This window comes from Pygoscelis adeliae, unplaced genomic scaffold, assembly GCF_000699105.1.
Source record: "Pygoscelis adeliae isolate BGI_AS28 unplaced genomic scaffold, ASM69910v1 Scaffold57, whole genome shotgun sequence".
Classification (NCBI taxonomy): domain Eukaryota; kingdom Metazoa; phylum Chordata; class Aves; order Sphenisciformes; family Spheniscidae; genus Pygoscelis; species Pygoscelis adeliae.
Window position 1 is genome coordinate 12,460,470 of NW_008825615.1, and position 25,300 is coordinate 12,485,769.

Consider the following 25,300-nt stretch of genomic DNA (forward strand, 5'->3'; position numbering starts at 1 on the left):
CAGTTAAACATGGTCCTTTGAATTCATGTTAAACCTGATAAATAAAAAAGCATAAGAAAAACAAGCTTAACTATCTAATCTTTGAAATATTTTTAGAGATCTAATGCAAAAAAAGACCCCTCTCCCCAATTCTAATACAACCAGATCCACCAATATTAATTAACAACATACAAGCACCTAGAATAACAGGCTAGTACTGCATGTTTTTCTTGCTCTGTGCTGTGCCTTTCAAATTCCTGTCCGTGTGCCTCAATAACATACTGTTGTTATAATGTCCAATATAGGTTTTACCTCTAAGGAACCTAACAATAGGATCTGTTCCAGAACAGAAACAGCTTGTTACAGGACAAAAGCCTTTTGTGAGGAGAAAAGTTGAGCAAAACAGTTTTATACTCAGTTGTCTTTGTTTCCAGGCAGGCAGCTAGTAATGTGCATTTGTCAATTTACTACTTTAACGCTGTTCCAGAAAGTGGTGCTCTTGGCTATGACATGTTGGGGTTGCTCTTTATGGTCCATCATCTGCGTGGCCTTCTGGGAAAAGAACTTTACAGCAATTCTGTTTTAACGAACCTTTATTGTATCTGTGCCTATAAATATGGGATGTCTTTCTACTAAATTTTTACTAGGCCATTTCTAATGGTGACCTGAACTAGAATGAAGTGGACATGAACAAAAAAGAAGATCTTACTCAGCAGGTAAGAGACTGACTGTGAATGATTTCTGAGCAGATACACTGATATAAAATACTTTTTGTATCCACTTCAAGATTTCAAGTGAGTGAATACTTCACTGTGGACTGTGTGCGCAAGGCTTTTCATGCATATACATTGAGCATGGTCTAATTCTGAAGCAAATGCAGGTCAAATAAAGGCTTCTCATTTAAGCTGGAAAAAAACCATTTGCTTTAGGAAACAAATCTAACATATTTTAATTTCATATGTCTTTCATTTATAACTCTATCAAAAGTAACAGAAATAGAGGTCTAAAAACTGATCCCATTAATATTTGTGGGAAAAACAGATTGGCTTCATTAATGTGAATGAAAGCACTACAATTTGTGGACCAGAGTCTGACCTGCATTAGAAAGTGACACTCTTGAGTCAGGCTACTGACCTAATTGGAGCTGCTCACTTTCTACATAAGTGCATTTTAAAACAGATTCTGGTCCTGATGTTGTAGTACATACTTTCAATAAAGTAAAAAAAGTACCTATTATTTTGAGTTGTGTCCAGAAGATCTCATGGTGAAAACATGTAATTAAAATGTTTCATTAAAAATATAGAGAAAGATGTAATGTGGCTTGGAAGTGATGGTGCAGGCAGACTTCTTGAGGCTACTAGACACTTTTATTAAGGTGAACAAATGGATACTTTATATGCCAGAGATGCACCTACTCTGAGTCACTGACTGCCTCCTAGACCATCTTTGTATATGAAATGAGTCATAGAAATTAGACATAAAAGTCATGTAGATCATTGAGTCCATTCCCTTGCAAATGTCTTCCTGTGGATTAGTCAACTGTTAAATGGATCCTGGTTTTAGATCTCATTTACACTGCTGCAAATTGGAGACAACACCACCAGTGTACTTTTGCGGTTCCAAATCACTGTGAAGGCAGGATCAGCTTCTTCATTTTGAGACTCCATATTACTTTAGGGATTTTTTTTTTTTTTACAGGGTGCAGGTGGCATAGTCCAAAGGAAAGTATTTGCAAATAACCTTGCCACAAGGACAACTCTGCTGCTTTGAGGCAGCAAGAGAGTCAATGACCTTAAGGAGCTCATCTAATAATTGCGTACGTAGTATGAAGGCTTTGGATGGCAGTAGCAGATAAAGGCAGATGTCAGATGTGAAAATAAGTGACACAATATTGTGAGCTAAACTCATTCCGTTCATTTTCACATGAAGTATGTTAATAATCTTGAGTATATTTAAAAGTTTCAAAGAAGGAAGGAGACTTTGCTTCTGCTCCTAACATTACCACACATCTTCCTGTGACTTATGGCAAGTTTGTGCTTCAGCTTCTCTAACTGCAAAATAATCACATGTACCTAATATTTATGCCACTTGCAGGTCCTTCCCCAGGAGGTTTTTGTAGCAGTAAATCACTCTCAAAGAACCACTTCATCAAACAAGGTCACTGAGGGAGAAATTAGTCACAATAATATCTTGACAATGTGCTGTGATCTTCAAGTGTCCAGCTTACAAGACTCCGGTGTCTGTTTATTGTAGCACACATTGTTTTAGCACTGCATGCAAGAGCCAAAACCCCTGCTGTGCCTGGAGCTACTCCCTGGAAATGTCTGTGTTGTCCTCCCTGTGACTCCATGGGCCAGATTCCCTCCTGGTACAAATCTGTGTAGCTCCAGTGACTCCAGTGAAGCTGCATTAATTCCTAGCAGTAGAAAATCTGTTCCTGCGTCCTCTGCTCCTTTGCTGCCTGGGGGAGCAGCTGGGCAATGCTTTCCATCTGTCAGGGGAAGGGGCAGAGAAAGCACTTGGGCATGGGCGTACTTGCTTTGTGGGCACTGTTGTCTAAGGACTTAAGCAGCATCTCTTGTTAAGACCTGACTTCTAGTTTTTGAGATTCATTACCACACTAAAAGATTAATTAAACTTGACTGTACCAACCTAGGGGAGCTGTAAAGGGTAACCTGGTAACAGCCAAAGTGGCTCAGAGAAAGTTCCTCAGCATTTATGGTTCTATAGCAATAGAAATACTTTGAGAAACTGTGTTACTTTTGAAAGTAACAATGTGAATAATATAATTTGAACAATATTTTTAGATTTTTTAGATTGGAAACATTTTATTTCAGTTTTTCAACATTGTTTTATATGATTGAAAAAACAAAGTAAAACCTAAGTGAAGCAGTTCAACTTTCCATAACTAAAAAGTTCAGCCAACCAAACCATACATATTTTTTATTTTTCTGTTTAGGAGGATTTTTTTTTAGTTTCCCATGTTTTTCTAATTCTTAGTTATACCAGATTTTGACATTTTGACATTCTTTGCAAAATTAATCTTTTGTTCTTGAAAAATCTTTAGCAACAACTCAGGAAGATCATCACAATTTGACCTCTTAACAATCAGTTAAAATAATGGTTAAAATTGGTTAATGATCTGAAACAAAAGAGAAAACGAGAATGTGACTAAGACCCCAGTGCATTTTGCTGAGTGGCTACATCACTTTTTTGGGTAGCCAGTAGCAGGAACATTGGGTTATCTTGTTGATTAGATATACAAAAGCTCCTGCTAGAGTTGCACCTTGCCTCTTTCACCTTCTTCTGTGACAGAAATCCTTCTGCAGCTATTCATCTACAGTTACTCAGAGCATCTTTTAAATTAACTCCCTTTCTCCCTTTTTTTCCTTTCAAATGCTGTAATGTAAGTTTCTTTTTCTAATTTCCCTGTCTCTTTTTGTCAATACATTTTTGAGAAATGTATTATGGTGTTTATAAATGTTTATAAACCCCGATAGTGTTTGCAGTCTTGCCTGAGGTCATGAAGCAAACCAAAAGTAGGAGAAAAATAGAAGGTCCCCTCTGCAGCTCTGAATTTATCTCATAGAGCATTACAGATACATTTTCAGTCACCTATAAAATCCTTTTAAGGCAAAAGTTCAAGAATTGCCTTGGATTTTCACCTGTGTTTCACACACCAGAAATCTCAGCACTTATTATTCCTCCCAAAGGCAACACTTTACATTTCCAAATGTTCTCAGCTTGCCGATTGGCAGGTTTACAGATGAACTGCCTTTTGGCAGTGTTGTATTTCATGATACAGTTAATGTTCCACTTCAGAGGCTGTAGAAAGCCTAAAAGTGAACACAAACTGATTAAGAAAAATTGCTTTAGATGTATGTTTTCTGTGTTACCACAAGATATAAGATGTCTATCAGCTGTAGAAGTCTGATGGCATGCCAGAAATTGCATGTAATTGGGTTAAGCAGAGCAAGCAATTTCATCTGCACTGTGCTGAAATATTTTTGAATGATGACTGTCCTCTATTGTCTCCTTTTCCTACCTGCGTGGTGCCCTAACACGCTGCTGTAATGCACAAATGTAGCCCTTATGCTCTGTTGCTAGTCACAACCATCAGACTCTTTTGTACCTGGGGTGCTACAGTAGGCATCTAGTGAAGACAAGCAAAGCTGTTATTCGTTTGAGCTGAGATTATCCACAGTGGGAAATGAAGTCTGATCCACGCCTACTCTTCCTGCCTGTTGTAGGACTTATGCTGGTCTGCCTCTACTGAAACCTTATCAGGTGCAAACACCCAGTGCAGAGGGGATCGGTGTACCAGCACGAGTTGCAGCACTGGGGCAAGAAGTCCTGATGGAAATCAGAACTTGGGGGAGTACCAATACCTATCAATGATAGTTAACATCCGATACATCTTCTAGAAAGAAAATCTAAATCTCAGATTTGTGGCATAATGTGGCCCACACTGTTTATATTTTGGACCTGGTCTTTCTGGCAAGAATATTTGACTCACCACCCAAGTGTTCACTTGCTAAGAAAGAGCAGCAGATCTCAAAACTTTCAAGACCTCTGACTTAGGATGCCGGTAAATATTTGAAAACAAGCAAACAAAATTGAATGATGCTGAAACACATGTTGGCTAAAAGAACTTTCAAGTAGCTTTAGTATCTCCTGTTAATGTTGCCACACAGCAACAAAAATGTAGAAGCATTCAGCAATAAAATAAAAAATAATCAGAACTTTTGCCATATTAATACCATGACTGTTCTGCTTTCCTTTTGGCACAGCAGGACATATGGTTCCATGAAATTTAGTCATGATCTGTATCCAGCTCACTTGCACTGTAACACTTTCAAGTTGCTATTTTACTTAATCATCCCTGTCTTCTGTAAACAAAACTTGCTAGAAATAAAAAGTTAAAGAGAGAGTTCTTAAGTCCTATTTCATGGGTGCTCTCCCCTCTGTGCCCAAGTACTAGACCTTTTCTGATGGTAGACACCACATGAACTAATAGACAGTAAGGCTGCGTCATAACTCATGCATATGGCTGTCTTTAATATGAAGGGATGCTGTATTTGTACCTTGCAACAAATCCAGCACTGTTTAATTCACTGCAGAAAATACTGTGAATGATTTCTAAATGAAAGTCCATAAATGTCTGAGTTTATTTAGAAATGAAGAGTCATTCTCATGCACAAAGTCACAGTGTGTCTTGTGCTGAGGATCTTAAGTAATGCATAGGTTGCTCTCTTGTAAGAGATTTTTTTATTTTATTTGAAGGTAAAAATGATCACTGTTTTTGTTTAAGAGCAATGGGTGCAGTATCTCTTTCAGGTCTATGATCAAAATGCAGTACCATAGTCTCAATTTCTTTATGGATAATAAACCCTTTGCAGAGTACTATAGCCACATTCATTATTAGAGTTCTATTGCAAACGAATGTTTCCATTAACAAATTTACAAGTGGTCAGTCCTTATCCTGCTCATGTCTATTCAGAAGGAATTTGTTTTGGTAAGGATTATAATGTGGGGATGGTACCTTGTGTTCATGAAACCATTTAGAATGGCTAATTATGGGAACAGGCAGTTTTCTGATGTTTTGCTTTTGATACAAGAACTACTCTTTATCTGATTTCAGTATACAGATGTTATACAAAAGGATGTGCTCATCTTTCCTTCAGTCATTATGCTGAACATTTTTCAGAGATCTACAGCAGGGACAACAGGCAAGAATTTAGTCTAACATTAAAATGTGCAATGGTTATCTTTGAGCAGAGTGTGGGAACACATTGTAAAGCAGAAATGCAGATGGTGTTACGATTATGTCATTGGCTTCAAGTTATTCAAAGGAAACCAACAAAAGATATTTAAATAAATATTTTTCATGAATTCATTTAAAAATACAATCTTTTTATGGCTATAGCTTTCATAGCTGGAACTCTTCTCTCTTTTCTCTCAGAAAATAATTTTATACATCGAGAAATTTAACTTCATGCCTCTTTTATTTCAGAATTACTTGGGTTTTTCCATTTGGCAAACACTGGTTCCTTTAACCCCTACTGTTTCTCCCCCAGCTTCATTCACTTTCTTGTATTACTAATGGAGAGGTTAAAATTCTCCATTACAATTCTCCATTATAAATTGTTTTTTCCTGCTTTGTTATTCAGGAATGTTCCTTCATTACATTTATATTGTGTAATGGTGCAGAGCTATAGGAATTAGGCCTATTCTGCATGGGTGAATGTGTAGAGGTATCAGCAATACACCCAGAATTATTTTATGGGGTATTATAGGGTGTATTATGGGAATAAACCAAAGCCTTTTGATGAAGAAATGGATTCATTAAAAACTGAGCGCTAAGACTGAGGTAAGCAAGGATTTCTGTTGTGAATGAGCTAGTAACTCTAAGTGCAAGTGGGCATCACAAGCATGTCACTATCAAGATATGTGCCTGGGAGTTATAGGCACAGAGTGGCTTGTCCTCCCTATAGAGCTGGCAGCCAGCTGCCTTCCACGCTAACAGCAATGCCCTGGCGAGCTCTCAAAGTAGCTGTAGGTACAGCACGTCGCAGAAATTTAGATCAAGGGGGAGAGAGGAAGGAAATATTTATGTGAGCTCTGTGTCAGAGAGAAGTCATAAGCCTTTTTGACTAGATAATGATGGAAAATAGCATAATGAGAGAATAGGGAGGAATAATAAAGAAAAAGAGAGGTGTTAATGACCTTAATGGAGGCCATGTAACTGTTTCCTTCCATACACACATCAGACGCTGCTGCCTTTTCTTCTACGTGCTTTTGTCTGCCAACAGGAATCTCTTTTGCCTTATCCAGACTGGCATTCACTTTGCTTTTGTGCAGATCCCTACTTCTTCTGGAAATTCAGAAATTGGAGAGAGTGCATATTATTCCTTTGTGGAAAAGGTAAAGAATGGTCTCATTCAGAGGATGTCTCTTGATTTTCCAGTGTTTTTACAGGTTAATTCCAGCCCAACCCAGGCAAACCAAGGACTGTTGGTTAAGCTACTAAGTCTTAAATACATGCTTGAGTAAGGTATTCATAAGCAATATAACAATTTGTGATCGGCTATGGAATGATTTATATTTTGGTTAAACCATGTTACGGAGTCTTTTTTAAGACATCGTGAGATGGAGAATTCAATCCCTACCTTGATAGTTTGTGAAATAACTAATCACCCACAATATTAAAATCTCTGTTATTCTTTAATTTGAATGTATCTGGTTTTGATTACCTGTCCTTTTCCCTGTCACCATCGGATTAATCACAATTGTGGTAGGATCAGGATACTTAGGAGGGATGATGATCCAGACACTTCTTGATATTCTTTGGGATAATGCAAGCAGATTAATTTTTGTAGCTCTTTTTTGCACCTTCTCCACATGTTTACATTCATTTTAAAATCTGCTCCCAGCAGTAGAATATAAATCATATCAACGCCATATGTAAAGGTAAACATCATCTTATGGTTCTTTCCTGTTTACACAGCCAAATATGGGTTTGTCCTTTTGTCCACTGCCCTGGAAGTTCAGTTATTTGGCCAAATTAAATCCTGAAATTCATTTAAAAGCTGTTTATTTTCAGGTTTCACTCCCCATACTTATAAGGATTGCCAGTGTTCTGTGTTTCAGGGCAATAGATTTCCTTTATAAATACAAATGCTTTTAATATAAGCAAGAATATACTTAAATGTAATTATTAAAGTACAATTTTTTCACATTTAAAGGGCACATGTTTGACAAATGGTGTCACACAGTGTACCATTTCTTATATTTTAATCTACTAAATCTGCCTAAAAACTATATTATGAAGGCATTTTCACCAATTTCATTCTAAAACATAAGAAAAAGAATTCTGTGAGAAATTTTTTAATCCAAATAGCAGAATTTGAGGGTCAGTAAGTGTCTACAGAGACCTCCATCGACAAGAAGTAATCGAAGTGCTACAAGGTAAATGCAGCTGGTGGTAGTACTCCATTGCCATGTTCTGTTTCATTCATGCATGTTATTTGGTTGTATATTTTATTGCTGATTACAGAACACATCTGAAAGTGACAATGATGAAGTTGATGGCAACAATATATGTGGTTTCAGAAAGAAAAAGGGAGTCAAAGGTCCTACAAAGCACGTTCCTCCTTTAGAAAATGAGAAGATGCAGCTGTCCCACAGCTCAAAAATCCCAGATCCTTGTCCCCTTCAAGCAACCACTGGTTGCTCAGAACCACCATCAGACCAACCTCTTCGAAACCCAACTAGATTTCCTCCAGTACAAAAGGACAGAGGGGGTCGTGACAGTTCCCATACTGGCCGCAATGTGAAAGAAGACATGTCTGGAGAAACACGAGAAATCCAGGAAAATACTGACACTGGGAAAAGAATAATAGGAAAAAAGCACAAGGAAATAGATGCACCAGCTAAAATGGAGCTGCCTATGGGTGTGCAGCCTGCGAGGAATGCAGGGAAAGCTGGGTCCATAGAGACAGCGCGCAGGGGAGATGGCAGTGAGAAGGCAGAGAGTAAGCAAGAAGAACAGGGTAAGATGGAAGAAAGAGATGTCAAGTTTCATGTGACAAAGACAGGCTCCCTGGGCAGTACTGTAACCACACAAGGAAGCGGGACTGCGGAGTTCATCACAGGGCCACCTGACATTTCTAAACGAAGTTTGCAAGAGTTGAAAAACCTGTTGAGTGAAGGTCCTCTGCCCAGTTATGGCCCCAATTACAGTGGCAAGGCAGGCGGCACTTTTTCTCAGAAAAATTCAAAGCCCCGGGAGAAAACAGCTGACAAGCAGGGCCGACCCTTTGAGACTTTTAGTCCCCATTTTGGAGAGGAGAATCAAAAGTACCACAGCTTCCACAAGGAGGGAGTGGGACAGCAGAGCAAACCTCTCATGGTCCTCAGCTCTGCTGGGTCTGATCAGCAGCAACCAGCGGGAAGCGACGTGGATCAAATTATTCTGAGACTACCGGCAGCTTCTACATATGCAGAAAGCACGGCTCCCGAGATTCAGTTTGAATCCTCCACAGGCCACACCGGTAAGGATATTTAAACATCACCTGCTGTCCTGTTAAAGAAAATGCTTTTGTTGTTTTATGGGATTTTGTTAAGCTGCAAACTTTAGTCAGAGCTAGCGCACGAGAGAATTGACACCTGTGGTTTCTGTGTGATTGGGACAGATCAGAAGTTGTACTCTACACCTACACTGCTTTTCTTTTTTTTAAGTAAGGTATTTATGAAGCCCAGCTGCCTGCCAAAAACTGCCACGCACAAGTGGGCATGTCTTTTTCACTAAAACTGAAATATTTCCTCATTTAAACTGAGCTTAGGCAACATTTCCCAAAGGTCTGCTAGACACTGCAAATCTCTGATGGCATCTGGGCTTCTTAAAATTTCCTTTTTGTTAACATTTCCAGCAGTGGAAATTGCTCCCATGTAGGGATCATGTTTTCAATTATCCGTTCTGTGAGAGGACTAGAATGCAAAAGCATCTAATATAAACTATAGGGGAATAAAAGCAAATGAGGCAGAGAACTTCCACTTATCTTCATGCTGTTCAATAAGTCCATTTTGGAAGTGTTTATAGAGCCAATTAATTGCTACTAATAGGCTGTGGTTTCTCTGAAACTGTAAAGGCTATACTTCTGGGCTAGCTGGATCAGCAAACTGAAAGCTACTATTAGCTATGATAATGTAATGGGCTTGAGCAGTTCATTGTTTTGTGTCTATTCCAAGAAGCACCAAACAACAATTTGACGGTTGAATAGATATCAGATTAATAAATTTCCGGGAGCATGAGGCTGAGATCATATTATCAGCTTTTCAGGATAGATATCTTACCCTCTGACTTATCTCACTGATACAAGAAATATGAATCTTATATCTTCATTGATAAAATACCTTGTAGATCATTAACTACACAATAAAATATAATGGTAACAATTAAATTTGTACAACAATATTGTTATCCTGCTTTTTTTGAAGTCTCCTTTCAGATGGGTAGAAATATTGCTATACATACTCTGAAAACAGACAATTTGAATATATTAAATGGTGTTAGCTACAGCAGGATTTCTCAGTAGACATATTGTGTTACCCAGTTTAAACAAGTCTGAACAAGGTATCCATGAACATTATCAGTGCTAACTCAGGGCACTGCATGAGGAATAGAAAGCTTTGAAAAGATATTTCATGCTCAGACCACTCTCTATTCATGCCTTTTAGAATACAGAGATTAGAGGATTATTTCTTAGCCTACACTTGATGCCATTCCCCTTCCAGATTACATTGTTTTTGCTAGCTGAAAGGCTAGCAAAATGCATTGTCAAGTTTAGATTACTACTGTTTTCTCGTTGTCTGCAAAAGCAACAAATACATTTTAAAATATAGGAATAACTATTCTTTGTCATATAAATGTACCATTTACAAGGTACAGGGAAGTGATAAGATTAATTGTAGATTCCACAGGGAGGTTTCAACATGTTTTTAGCCACTTAAAGTGAAGTGGCTAATCCAAGCTTATTACCTAGTCAGTAGAGAAAGACAGGCATTTTGTCTTCAAAGAGGTATTAGGGGTTGATAAGAAATTGACCTCTGGAGGTGGGCATCTCTTTCCCCTCAATGGGGAAGAAGTCCCATGGCGATTAGTTTGGATTATTTGCCTAACTCTAAAATACCTAAAGCTACCTGGGGTTATCCTATTCTGTATCACTGGCAATAACAATGTCTGTAAAAGAACTATAGATGAGAACTAACTATGAAGGGAAGTGGGGGGAAACTGTTTTGTCTCATCAGAAACATATCCAAACCCAAAAGTTTTGGTATCTCATGAAGTTTGGATTCCATTTGGCTTTGACCAAACAAACTGTAGGGTTCAATGTGTGTTTCCACTCGTAAATGGAATGCACAGAAATAGTTTCTACTTAATTAGAAATGTATGTGTTTGAAATTTAATTTTCATTGAATACATTCAGTAACTTAACTGAAGAGAAGGAAGTTTTAGATAACATTCTGCAGTCTTTAATGAGCCTTTGCACTAAATACTTAATGAGTATTTAATTGCTGTCAGAGATAATTTATTAAGATAGATAAGATAAAATCCTAAATATTTTATTTTTATGACTAAAATATTATCTTAAATATTTTAGTTATGAAAGTGCCTGAACAGAAGACTTGGATCTAAACATATCTCGTCACTGAGTGATCTGAAATACAACCTCTTGTATTTTGCAAGTTTTCAAATATTTGAACTTGCTCAAATCAGAAATCTTTATCCAAAATTTTTCCAAACATTTGATTTAAAAAATACACATAAAGAAGTAAATTGTTCTCTTGCTCTCTTTGTTTCTTTAATATGGAACACAAGGTAGGAGAGCATTGAAATTATATGACTATACATACATACATGATTATTACATAAACAGTGCCCACTGTATTTACTTAGTTGCTATGTTGAGCACTACGCACATTTGGATGCCATGGCTAAAGAAGGAATGTACCTTATTGTTCTAAAAGTACGCAGTTAAGGGACAATCTCTAGAGGTCAACAGTAGGAAGGCTAAGACCTGTAGCTGAGCTTTAGTGATTCAGTGTAATGCAGAGGATTGAAATACTGTCATATTAGTTACGTAGCTACCATCTCTCTAAAATAATAAATCCATATATTTTTTTCCAAAATTCTGATTGGAAATTGTGGAAGTATTACTGCATGTGCATTTTGTCTGTTGCTTGTCAGCTCTTTTATAAAAGAAGTGCTTGGACATGGGAAAAAAATAATAGAAAAGAGACAGACATGCAAGATATTTTGGTCAATATGAAAAATATTACTTGGACAGTGTCAGTGAAACTGGAGCTGAAGCTAAAGCCAAAGCTCTTTTAATTTACTTCGTCACCATGGAAAGATAGAAACTAACACATGTAGCTAATTAGGCAAATACACTGACTGCACTAACATGAATTTATAAAATTTATTTGCATAAGTATCTACATATGATGATGATGTGCACTTCTGCAAACTGGTATGTAGTCACTAACAATCAGGTGCTTCTTAAGATGTTCAGTGCCTGCATTCTTGGGAGACCAAGAGAGAGGCTTCCAAACAGTAAAAATTCTGATGCAATTTCATGTATATAACATTATATAACACTTCATAGTATGTACATACACATACACGAATGCATGCATGTACTATATGTATAGTATATATAGCATATAACGTAAGTGTATATTGACCTCTCTGAACTCAGATCTTATCACATGCTGCTCTGCATGCTACTAAATTAGAGTATTTATACTACGGTAGCCAGAGGAAGCCAAAGAAAATAACTTTATTTGAGCAATGTGAAGTTCCCAAGGATCATGATACACCACACTGTTGGGGTTCTCTTTGTCACAGAGTCAGTGACTTCAGGTCGTTTCAGCAGCCACCAGCACTGCATATGGTCAGAAGGACCTGCAGAGCCTGGTGCCACCACACAGGCTTAGGAGAAATCTCTCTTCTGGACCTTATGGCACAACAGCACCTCCAGGTAGCTGTGGTGGGCAACACACTGGAATCAGGCTGTCACCTGAGGCTTCAAATTCCCTTTGTACATCTTTGTCTGTAGCTGGGGACAAAAAAGTTTGTTCAAATCTTCTTGAGTGCAGACTGCAGAGCTGGGGCCCCAGAAACCTGAGCGGCTCCAGGAGCAGGTCCTCTCAACAGGGCTCATCTTCTAGAGCATACATCAAGTGGGGCTATAAAAATATGACCAGGACAGGATCAGGAACTGTAGGAGGGAGGAGGAAATTTCTGAAGAAAGAAAATACGATTTCGCTGTAGCTGCAGGCATAAGTAGCTACATAGTGACTGTTGAAATTTCAAGTGCCCAGAAAAAGAAGGTTTGAACACTCCAAGAATCACATGAAATGTTACACAGGTGCTGACCCCAAACACTAAGTTTCTTTGCCAAGTTGTCGTTTTAAAGAAAAGCTTACCAAGTAGCTACTAACAGGTTATCTTTCATACTTAAGAGTGGAGTTCATCAGTCCTACAAGCAATTGTCCTGCACCACCATTACAATGAATAACCTCATGTTGTAATTCTTAACTTGTTTAAAGTTCTTATTTTTAGTAATAAGGCAGTTACAAAGGACGATACCTGGCATTTAGGGACAGAAGTATGTAAAAAAAGACTGACAAAAAAAAATAGCCTAGGCTTTTTGCTCCATTGAAATTAAAAATTTTGCCCACACACTTTTAACAAAATTTGAACTTCCCCTGTGGTTTCACTGTCCTCTATGCTCACCTGGAAGAGGCACATCTGTCCTCACTGATTCTGCTCAGTAAGTCTAGTCAGTGGCGAGGAATTAGAAACAGAGACTCTTTGGGAGCTGTAAGTGGACAATCAGGAGATATAAGTGGACACAGGAGAAGTACATAAATTCCTGCTCTGGGTACTTCATATTGATTGCCTCTGCAGTCATTCCTGCAGATTAACCACATCTTACTTTGGGGGTTACTTAGGACTGTGTTTTTCACTTGCTACTCTTCTCTGCTTTGTATTTTATATAATCTGCACTGTTCTTGCATCTCTCCTACAGTGAAAAACCAAAGCCATACTGTGCCTTCATGTTCCTTCCTCATGCCCTATCTGCAGTTCAATAAAATTTTTCTAATATTTCTTTTTCTACATTTTGAACTCAACTTGAACATAGCAGGGCTATTGTTGAACATAGTGCAGCTCCTTTCTAAACCTTCTTGAATGCCCTTATTTTCTGTTGAACAAACTGTCATATTTTCTGCCTATTTCTTTCCTTTTCCCTCTGAACTGAGCTGTATAAAATTTGCTATTTTTTTCACCTCACAAGCTCTAAGAGCAACTATTTTCCTTTAAAGCAAATCAAAACTCTTAAGTCCTTTATCTTCCATACCAATAGCTGAAATCTTCCTGTTCTGTGACTCTGTATGATTTTCCATTTTTCCCCTCAAAACAAAAATGCTTAGACAGCACTTCCATCTTATCTTTCTGATCTATTTTGTCCCCTTTCAGGTGAGATCCAACTCGTCTGATTCTGGTGCCTGTAGTAAGCTAGTCATCCTGCGACTCTATGAGAGAAAGAAGTATATTCAGGCAGTAATTCTTCCCACCTATTGGAGATGCTTACTTTCTTTCTAGTAATAGTGAAACGTTGCCAAAACAAATAGTTTAGACCTAATGTAAGTGAAATGCATTCTCTGGTTGATCCCTCTGCCAGCTGCCTCTCTTTCTACAACATATTCAAGAAGAGTTTAGTCCTTTCCTTCAATACTGTGCAAAATCTTCTCTTCCCTAAATAACCTTACTTCCCATTTAACGTGGCGCTTTCACTCATTCTCACTTGATTTTTTTTAATTAGGTCAAACATTCTTAGAGCAGAAAGGACTATCTAGTTTGCAATAGTGCAGCCCTCAGTTCATGGTACTTTGCTTAGTGATTCCTTCCTTAAATCCAAATTTTCTCTTTGAGTTTGAAGAAAGACATGCCACTCCAGATCCATCATATTTAGGATTATTAGTTAGGTAGTTCCAGTGGGTATTACACACCTTAATTTTTTTTCAGACACCTGCATATTTTGTTTTCAAATCCTCTTGCCTAGGTGGAATATTTTCTAACTTTTCTATAAAACTGTGATAATTTTCTCATTCAATACAGAAGAGCCATTTTTATAAAACACCCTGGAAGATAGAAAAAATGGGTGATTTATTTTATCTTTCATCTATTGAGAAATAAAGTCTTATTTTGTATTCGATTCTTGATGATGTAGATCCTCTGAGAAGCTGTGTCATGTTGTTGTCATACAGTTTGGAAAGAATAATTCATGGATGATTGAAGCTGTTCATTCATCTCTAAATTAGCTATAAAACTCATGAAAAAGAGCTGAGCTTCTCCATGGCCATATCAGTAAAAAAGCCTGCTTCATAATTAAGATTAAAAAAGAAAGCAGACTATCATGAGACAAAGAAACGGATGGAAAAAACATTGAAAGTATCAATATCAAACAGATCAGGGAAATATTTTTACTGTCTCCCATGCTTTGATAAGTTGCTGGTATGCTTAAATATTTATTCCCCTGTTAGGGGTCTTGTAGGGGAGCAAAAAAAAGAGGTAGGAAACACCTTTTTATGTACTTTACTGCAGAAATCAAATACTTTACTGACCTATCAGTAAACATTTTTGGTGAAACTATTTTTGGGTGAAAAAGAAATGTAAATTACATAATGTTTTCAACTGAATATACTTCTGATCGCTATTCACATCAATAGTACTATTCAAACGTAACCCAGTACTCATTTCTATATACCATGTTAAAAACCAGATGGGAATAGAAAAGAGAGGCTTTAAACACTAGCAATAAGAATGATGTCTAGCATAGGAAAAGCTGTGATATGAGGTTTGAGAAATAGAGACTATTAAGGTTTGAAGACAAACATGAGAACAGTAAGTAACATGCCGTACAAACCAAATAGACTGGCTGTTCTTAAATACACAAACCGGAATCCTGTAAAGACGAGCAGACATATTCAAACTAGTACTGACAGGAATTTCCATAGGATTTAGAAGGGTATAGGTGTGTGATTACCCTGTGCGACTCATTGCCAGTGGATATCATCAGCACAAGGTATCTGTTTTTATAAAGGGAGTCAATATTCTCATAGATCTTCAGAGCACCCTGTGTTAGATTTCTAAGGATGAAGAAGAAATTAAGACAAATTTGGATATTAACCCTCCTGCTCCTAACCACAAGACCACCTTTTTAGTGAGGAACTGCAAAGCCCATTCTCTTTAGGCAGATTATTTTGCAAAGAACGCCTTGCCTTTCCTGTTGATAACTGATACCAAAGACAGCTCTAGTGTGATGAAACACTGCCTTGACTGGCATAGCAATTCCCACACTTGCAAGGGTTTTTATTTCTTTACCTCTCTGAGACAGTAACAGGTGCCACAACATGCCACAGAGCGCAGGGACATGCGCTCTGATGCTGTGTGGGACTCAGGCGTGACCAGACCCTGTCTCATGAGGCAGGAGAAGGGTGCGCAGCAGCTGCGTGGCTGCAGCAGGGTCATTTCAGGAGGGAGCACATCTGGCACAGCTGGAGACAGAGTGGGAGGAAGAAACTGGAGGAGGACAGATGGGAACACGACTCCTTCTCCAGTGCATGATTTGTATCTGGAGTCTACCTACTGGTGTCTGCTGTTATTGCCTTGCGTTACATTGGTGGTCATGTTTCTCAGTGAAGAGTTTCCAATATTACTACATTTGTTAGGTCAGCCTGTCCCTGTCATTGTCAAGTCCCCTGGCAACATGTAGCACATTCTTTTTGTTTCATCAGTTTGATACAGTCACCTTTTATAGAGCTGAGAAATTGTTTGCTTTAGATGTGGTATGATTTAATAAGGCACCATGGGAAAGGATTTCTTTGAACAAGCAGATAATGACAGATTGATCTGGGACATGTGCACTTTCTTCTGTTGTGGCACTTTTCTGTTGCTGAGAAGATAAACCTGATGTTATCTATTTGCCCTAGCCCGATGTCAGCTGCCCTCAGCAATCTGAATGATTTCGATATTAATAATCTAAGAATGGCACCACTCTTCCCCTAGAAATAATAATAACATAATTTGTATAATTTGTAGTTTTTTGGTAATATTTTTATTTTTGTGTTATTAATCTTTTTTAAATATGTGAAGATAATTTGATTATATTTGTAGATATTTTGCACTAATTACAAAAGAAACATGAGTAATACTAATTGTTTCTCAGTGGTAACTTAAATGGGAAATACAGATAGAACCATAGAAAAACAAACATTAAGTGCTTTTCTGTGTATATTTTCATATAGATATCTAAGGATCTGTATGTACCATTCTGCTTTAAGAAAGATGGCCAGTCTGGATTTATATTTGATTTTTAAAATGAAAATCTGAACCAAAATCTGAGCATCTTGTGAAATTTACATACATGTTTCCATAAGTAGATTTTCTGAAATGAAAATAAAAATGCCATTATTTCTAGAGGCCCAGAGAGCTAGGGAAACAGTTATACTCATGAACACAATCCTCCCTCATAAGAATGTAAGACTTTTAGACTGTGTATCTAAATCAGCTAGACCTGTCTAATACTTATTTATTAGCTGCCTTATCTCCAGTAACTAGTGCTCTGGATAATGACTGTATGAACTGGGAAAAGACAGAGTACTCAGTTCCTTACTATACCTTTCCAAACTTTAGTCATCATTGGCTTAATGGACTTAGTTTGCCAGTGACTTGTTTAGTGGCTGCCAAGAAAATATATTTTGGGACCTGTGCTGGGGAAAAGTAAGTACTGCCAGTAGTTATTCACTAAATATTATTTAAGAAACAAATCCCCTTTCATATTTCCAAAATCAGTCAGAGATATTAAGTCATGATAATATTTTTTTATCTGTCATACAATTTACAGAAACATTACTTCAATGGGAAAGATAATCTGCAAATGATATAAAAGATGAACTGCCTCTTAAAAGTATGTGAAAGCTGAGGAAGTGTTTCTGTTGATCCTAACAGATTTTGGAAAAAGGCTAATGTAAACGAATAAGTATCTGTCTTTTGACTTGTGGGCTGTCCAGACTGGTATATAGTCTAATTTTAGACTAATATTAGACCAATATATAAGTTTTAGTCTCATCATTTAGAAAGATCTATCACTAATCATAACAAGTCCAACTGGAGAAGATAAATCCTTGCTTCTTCAGTTAATAATTTTTGTTTGCTTAATGTTCTTTAAAAACATTACTTTATGGGAATTTTCTGTTAACTTATGTTATTTCATATAATGTAATTATGTATTTATGCATTTATTCAAATAACTTTAGCTTGAAGAAAACAGATACATATAAAATTTGGAAAATTACCTACCATTGGTAGATGTTTAAATTAAGTATATTTGTAGCTTTACTTTTTAAACAAATTCATACATCATTAATATGAATGCATATCATATTTGTTTTTCTTAGATATTGATTTTATATCATTATCTCTCAGGAATACTGATTTAAAGAATTACTTGGGTCAGAGTTTGAGTTGTTGTTTTTTATGAATTACATGTTTTTACCTGAAAAATGTTTGTTCGGTAAATGCAAATTTAACAGGCAACATTTCAGGACACTATAAGAAATACTTGCAAAATTTACATCAAAAGTTGGCAATATTCTGATGTCAAGGGTTGCCAGTCAAACTTTACTTTGAATAATATGAAGACATAAAAATCTCCATGTGACAGGTGGTGGACAGGAAATGTCTACCATCTTTGCACAGGATATTAAGCACGTGTAGAATATGCGATTGAGCACTGCTTTTACAAAGGCAAAAACCTCAGGCTTCTGTCCTTGGAGCTGAAGAAAACGCTACTCGCTGTACTCTGTAGGAAGTTTTTCAGAATCTTTTTTAATTCTATTAATCTAATAAATAACCACAGTTTATTAGCTGTTAATAAACTTCTAATTGATAGTCAGGTTCATAAAGAGGTCAAATCTGCTAAATGTCAGTAAACATTTATGTTGTAAAACAATGCTATGGGATCACTGAAGTGGCGTTCAAATCACTATTGCTTGGATGACATATGCAAGACAAGGCCAGTTTACATATCCTCACTGCTCACTATTGTGTTTTGGCAGCATCTGTAATAGAGTGAGTGTTACACAAAATATTTAAACAGGACTTCCTTATTTAATGCACGCCTTCTACAGGACATAGTGTTTATAGAAGAAAGAGGAAAAAAACTGTTTTCATAAGCAGCTTACAGCTGAAGCATACCAGAGGGAAAGATGTCACGAGAAGTGGATGTGACAAAATTCTTTCTTTCTTGCTTCTACCTTTTCAATTCTTACTCTGTTTTCCTATAGACTCTTGTATTTACTTAAAATTTTGCCCTGTGTGCTTTTACCTGTCATTCCTCAGGGAGCACTGTTATTACTTAACAACTTCTTACTTTTCTGACCTGAAGTATTCTTGTCACCTCCTTGCCATCTGAAGCTGGAGGATGCTCCAGTAATATTCAAAGGCTCCTAGAAGTCTATGACTGTGGATGAGTTTGCTGCCTTCTCAGGGAATAATCAGACAGCCTTGTGCTGGGCTAGCTGGAGAGCCTCCGTACAGCCTCAAAGCTGGCAGTCCTACTTGCCCCAAAGGAGAGGTGGAAGAAGATGTGTTTGTGCCTGCTGGCTACTGCTAAAGGAGATATATTCCAGTTTGGGTAGTTTGGTACTGGAGAGATTGGGAGTGCTCCCACCAACCTTCGTAGTGCCTCAGCATGAAGCTTTTACCTTCCACTTGAAGGATAGTGATGAAGGCTTGCTGTTGGTAATCTTCCACTGTGGATCTGAAAGATCTGCAAAAATTCGTCTGATCATATTCTCAGCCTCCTTGGAAAAATGGAGGACTTTCCTCCCAGAAATGTAGAAAGAAATATTTTTTTCACATTTTTTCATATCTTAATATCAACTTTTACCCTTGGTCTAGTTAGTTTATTGTACTAAATGGAAATTAATACCTTGTGTAGTTTAACTTGAATAAAAACAATACATAGACACTCAAAAGAAAAGCAGGCTGAGAGATTGAGAGGTTTGTGAAAGGAAGTTACTGTGTCCAGCTCTCTGCTCCATTACAGAAGTTATATGCAGATGTTACTGCTTTCATGTCAAGAAGTTTATACAGTCCTACAGCTGCTGTAATACAGTTAAGAAGAAAACTCCATAACAGCAAGTGCATAAGTGCATAAACTTCTCCTAAAAGTCTGCTGCCTGTGGTGGAGAAGACTGCAGGTCTCCTCAGGAAGGGGAGAGAGAGACTTCCTCAGCAGGTCTTGAGAAAGGTTTAGTAGAAGACAAGTGCCCTTTTTGTCATGTTTCTGTATCCATACACTTTTCAAAGGCATTGAAGAAATATAGCGTCTGAATTTTATCAGCTTTCAGTGGGAAATAGGTATCCAGCTGCTATTTGTGCTCCTAAAAGCACCCAACAAACCAGCTGAGGTATCCCTCAGAAATTCCTAGTTTTACCGCATGATTCCCTGTGTTCTCTTACCAACATGAAAAAACATTTAAGTTATAGACCATTCCAAAAAAGAAGGGATTCTATACAGGTCCTCAGGGGAAAAGAAGTGTGTTTATTTACAAAAATGTTTCATGATCCATATCTTTTTCTTATTTTTGTTTTTACACTCCATGTTGTAGTTTCCCACTATTGCACCTGTATTCCGGCATTCATTATTGTGTTTGACGTGAACATTCCTCTTCACTTATAGCATCCAGCAGAGAGCCTGATGTAAACAGCCTTGGAAATCCAACTCTCCTTCACCTGTTCTCTCATATTGAATATATTAAGCAGCAGATGGCCAGGGAGAATGTACAGTTTGTCAGATTTGAATCAATAGACCTCCATGGTGTGTCAAGATCAAAGAATGTCACTTCTCGCTTTTTTCATGTAAGTTTTTTGGTTTCTAGCTGTACCTTTATGTGTTTTCATGGCCCTGTCTTTAATTTATATTTTATATTCTTTTTCATAGTGCAGGCGGAAACTCAAACTTAGAACAAATTATCTGTTCTGTCCACTTGTTAATGTTCCAAAAGGATCTGGACTTTTTTCATCACTGCAATCATCTATTTGTCTGTACTGCCAAATAGTAATCTATTTAAATAAGGCTAGTAATTTCAGTTCTTTGAACATCTAATAATCTCTTTCCTCAGAATAATTTTTTCCGGTTCAATGCATTATACAGATATTGTTTTACTGAACATCAGTAAGTTGCAAAAAGAAAGGAGTAAACACAAAAAGAAAGATGACTGAATGAAAATCACTTTAGCTGTGAGAAATTTTATAGTCATCAGTCATATATGAAAACACCATTGGGTTGCATGATGACTTAATAGCAATATTTGCCATATTGATGATTCAGAAAATAAGAACCAAATTAGAAAACAATCCTCACCATGTTTATCCTTGACCGATCAGCCTCTTCAGTATATTGCTTCTGTGATACTTCATGTGCATAACTACATTATACTTTCACTCATATGTCACTATGAACATTTTAAGCTTTACTGAGTGATCACAAAAGAAGATACGAACATGGAAAGATGTAGAGCACTTTTGTTTCAAGTTCCTTCTAAAGCCTAAGCCATGTTTTCATTATTTCCCTTTTAGATATTGCTAAACTGCAACTGTATCATCTACATACAATTTGCTCTCTCTGGTTTCATTTGGATTTTATCAAAACAAGCTTTCTCTCAGTCATTTTAATTCTTGTGAGGGGTGGTAGGTTAATTGCAACTTCTCTTTCAGTTGCTATGTCAAATTACAAATGTCTAGATCAGCTTGTTCAAAGACAGCTTTTGTGTTTACCTTGCCATCTGAACAAATTGGAGCTTTGGATGGCAGTCTAAATTTTTGAACACTAAAAAAATGTGTATGTGTACACACAGACACACACATTTGTATACAGACAGAGTGACAGAGAGTAATTTCCTTTTTTTAAAAAAAAACTTTTTTTTGGGTGGGGGGTTGGAGGAGGGAGAGATAGTACTATAGGGTAATCACCTTCAACACCTTTTCAGTGTCAAATGGACAACTTAGACATCTTGAAGCAGTATTCACCATACTGTGCAGTTTTGGTTATGGGTGTCACACAGGGCAAATTGCTACCACTGGACTGCCACCTACTTAAGAGAAGGCAGACTTTATTTATTTATTTACTTGTTTTAAGAGAAGCCACCATATGCAGTTTGAAGTATTTCAACAATTTTCCATCTGGATAGGCAAAATTTTGTCTTTTCGGCTCTGAGCTTGCCCCTTTTTAGGTTTGCTCTGTCTCCTCTGCTCACTCAGATGGTAATCCTCTCCCTTATAAAAATAAAGGCAAGATGTAAACATGAGCCAAATTTCACTTGATAGAACTTGGCATAATTGCAGTTTTCAGCAGCTAAAGGTTTGAATATAAGTTAAGTTTTAAAGGTGCTTGTTTGAAGGTAGATGTTCCTTCCTTAGAGTCCTATCTACATTTCATTTGCATAAGCTGAAGCTCTCTGTTCAAATGGAGAAGAAAGTATAATTATGTTTATCTTGTTTGCTATGCAGAAAGGGAGTACTGAAACACTAGAATAATTTCTCACTTGGAAGTGCTTCTCTGCATTTTACCCCCAAACTTATTAAGTCCAGAAAGTGAGAATTTTCAGTTAAACTTTGCATTTGAAAAATGGTGAGTTATGTGTTGTGGCATATAAATAGAAGTCGCAGCCTGAAATCATAATTCATAATTCATATGGCCATGTGCCTCGTGTGGTCACTTGGATCTATGTAAAGGAAATGCTCAGAGGATATAAAAGCCTTATAGAGTAACTATAGATAGAAGTTTGGCTTGCAAAGTTTGCACCTAGATGGTGATGCCCATAATTGTATAAAGACCATGCAAGATAGGTGTTGAACCTATGGAAATTTTATGGAAATTTAAAAAATGGTCATTGGGATACTTGGTGCCACGGTTTTCATACCAATCTTGTAGAAGGTTGTTCTGCTTAATAATGGCGCAGTAACTGGCTGTTGCCCTCCACTTTAGTGATCACTGCATTTTAGTGTTCTTTTAGGAGAAAGACTGTTGTTCTTACTGAGAATCTGAGTTTTATATATTTTACATACATAAAAATACTGTTGAGTTCTTTTTTAATTTGGTAATCTGTCATTCTGCTCTGTGTTTAGGAGAAAGCAATTCATGGTGTTGCCATGCCCAGAAGTTATCTTGAGCTGACCGTGACTCCTAAAGATAATGAATTAGATTACATAAATGCAACCAATTTTAATTGTGACATAATCCTGAACCCTGATTTATCAACATTTCGAATTCTGCCCTGGACTGAGCAGACTGCGAGAGTGATATGTGATTCCTTCACCGTGCTGGGCAACCCGCTAAAGACCTCACCAAGGCACATTGCCAAGAAACAGCTGAGCCAGCTTCAGGACAATGGCTTTTCTCTACACTCTGCCTTCACTTATGAATTTTGTATTTATGGCATTACTGAGGTTGTAAATTCAAAGACAATATCCTTTCCTGCAGCCACAATACTAAATAACCATGACCAGACTTTCATTCAGGAGCTCATTGAAGGAATGTATTATGCTGGTGCCAACATTGAAAGCTTTTCTTCTTCCAGCGGGCCTGGGCAAATGGAGATCACTTTTCATCCAGCGTTTGGCATAGATGCTGCTGACAGTGCCTTCACATTTAGAACAGGCATTAAAGAGGTGGCTAAGAAGTATAACTACGTGGCTAGCTTTTTCTCAGAATCAGGACTCTACAATTCAGGTGCTCTGTCACATAGCCTGTGGGATTTGAATGGCCAGAAGAATTGGTTTTCTGCTGGTTATGGAGTTGAGGAGCTCTCAGATATTGGAAAAAATTGGTTATCGGGTCTCTTGGCACACACAGCAGCTATCAGCTGCTTGATGGCTCCTACCACCAGCTGCCGTAAGCCTTATTCTAAATACAGTAAAGAATCAAAAGAGACTGTAAATGCAAAATGGGCATATAATGATAACAGCTGTGCCTTTAATGTCAAATGTCATGGTGGAAAAGGCACTCACATAGAGAATAAATTAAGTTCTGCTACAGCAAACCCCTACCTGGTGCTTGCTGCTACTATTGCTGCGGGTCTAGATGGAGTAAAGAGAGGACTTAGGTATGATGATCTGCTCCAAGAAGAAAATCACACTGCTGATCTGAAACATTCATCAGTCCCTCTGAAACTAGAAGATGCTCTTGTTGCACTTGAGAAAGATTCGTGCATTAAGGAAGCATTAGGCGAAACTTTTATCCGATATTTTGTTGCCATGAAACATTATGAGTTAGAAACTGAAGAAATGGATAGTGAAAGGAATAAATGCCTGGGGTATTTTATTTAGAAAGAGCACTCTTCTGTAGTGATGCTGTGTAAATGCATACAGTGAATGGCTAAGAATCTTGAAATTAGTAAATATATTTTAAAAAGTTTTTAATGCTTTGGGATTTTTTTTCCTCCTTTGTGTAGTACACGGTGATTACATTTGATTGTCTGTGTACATTCAGGACAGTGCAAAGCTGATAGTCATGGAATAACATTAACAGGCTTTTAAAAAACAGTATTTTTTTCAATTTAAGTGAACAGACCTGCTGGTGAAAAGAAGAAAAGAGAAGGTGAAATGGAGAAGAGCAACTGTACAACTGTAATAGGAAGGTATAATGTGCAGAAAAGTAGGAATAATGGGGATGGTGCCAGGGGGCAGGAGAACTGAGGGAGGAGGGGAATTTCTTGTTCAGCATGGTTATGGGATTTCTCCCAGCCTATTCAGTAGTTGAAGGGTTGTTAAACCAGAAGAATCTGAGTTTGATTTAAAACTTAGGCTAGAATGATGAACATTGTAGAGAGAGGGGCAAAGGACTGAGGCTGTAGAATCTGAGAGTCAGGAATCAGTATCTTAAAGGGCATAAATAAAAAGACAGAAGGGATTATAAAATAATCTATACATCAGGAATTCTGCTGATGAACAAAGTTTGCAAGAATTATGGTGGATAAAGATACTAAAAGAAATCAAATGGTGGCTTGAAGAGGAAATAATTCATAGAAAGCCAGGAGTGTCAGGCCACTGTGCAATAAAATAACAGCTGGTGTCTGTTTTGATAGTTAATGGGTTAATTCAGAATTGAATGGCTGTTGTGGTTTAACCCCAGCCAGCAACTAAGCACTGCACAGTCACTCACTCACTCCCCCCTGGTGGGGTGGGGGAGAGAATCAGAAGAGTAAAAGTGAGAAAACTCGTGCATTGAAATTAAGACAGTTTAATAGGAAAGCAAAAGCCATGCACACAAGCAAAGCAACACAAGGAATTCATTGATTGCTTCCCATGGGCAGGCAGGTGTTCAGCCATCTCCAGGAAAGCAGGGCTCCATCGTGTAACGGTGACTTGGGAAGACAAATGCCATCACTCTGAACGTGTCATCCCCCCCCTTCTTCCTCCAGCTTTATATGCTGAGCATGATGTCATATGGTATGGAATATCCCTTTGGTCAGGTGGGGTCAGCTGTCCCAGCTGTGCCTCCTCCCAACTTCTTGTGCACCCCCAGCCTACTCGCTGGTGGGGTGGTGTGAGAAGCAGAAAAGGCCTTGACTCTGTGTAAGCACTGCTCAGCAATAACTAAAACATTCCTGTATTATCAACACTGTTTTCAGCACAAATCCAAAACATAGCCCCATACTAGCTACTGTGAAGAAAATTAACTCTACC

General features: G+C 37.6%; 1 protein-coding gene across 1 annotated transcript; it reads left to right on the top strand.

Annotated features, from left to right (window-relative positions):
• The first annotated feature begins 665 nt into the window (after positions 1-665).
• LGSN (lengsin, lens protein with glutamine synthetase domain) lies at positions 666-23,941 on the top strand. The gene is made up of 4 exons (XM_009333169.1): positions 666-695; positions 8,036-9,032; positions 20,295-20,473; positions 22,742-23,941. Exons 1-4 carry the CDS (start codon positions 666-668, stop codon positions 23,939-23,941), a joined length of 2,406 nt encoding a protein of 801 aa, XP_009331444.1.
• Positions 23,942-25,300: the final 1,359 nt, after the last annotated feature.

Bases quoted from the DNA above. Each gene is read 5' to 3' on its own strand.
- LGSN (XM_009333169.1), top strand. From the start codon at position 666: ATGAACAAAAAAGAAGATCTTACTCAGCAG. The intron at 696-8,035 runs GTAAGAGACTGA...TGCTGATTACAG, and splicing joins AAGAAGATCTTACTCAGCAG to AACACATCTGAAAGTGACAA. The intron at 9,033-20,294 runs GTAAGGATATTT...CTTCACTTATAG, and splicing joins ATCCTCCACAGGCCACACCG to CATCCAGCAGAGAGCCTGAT.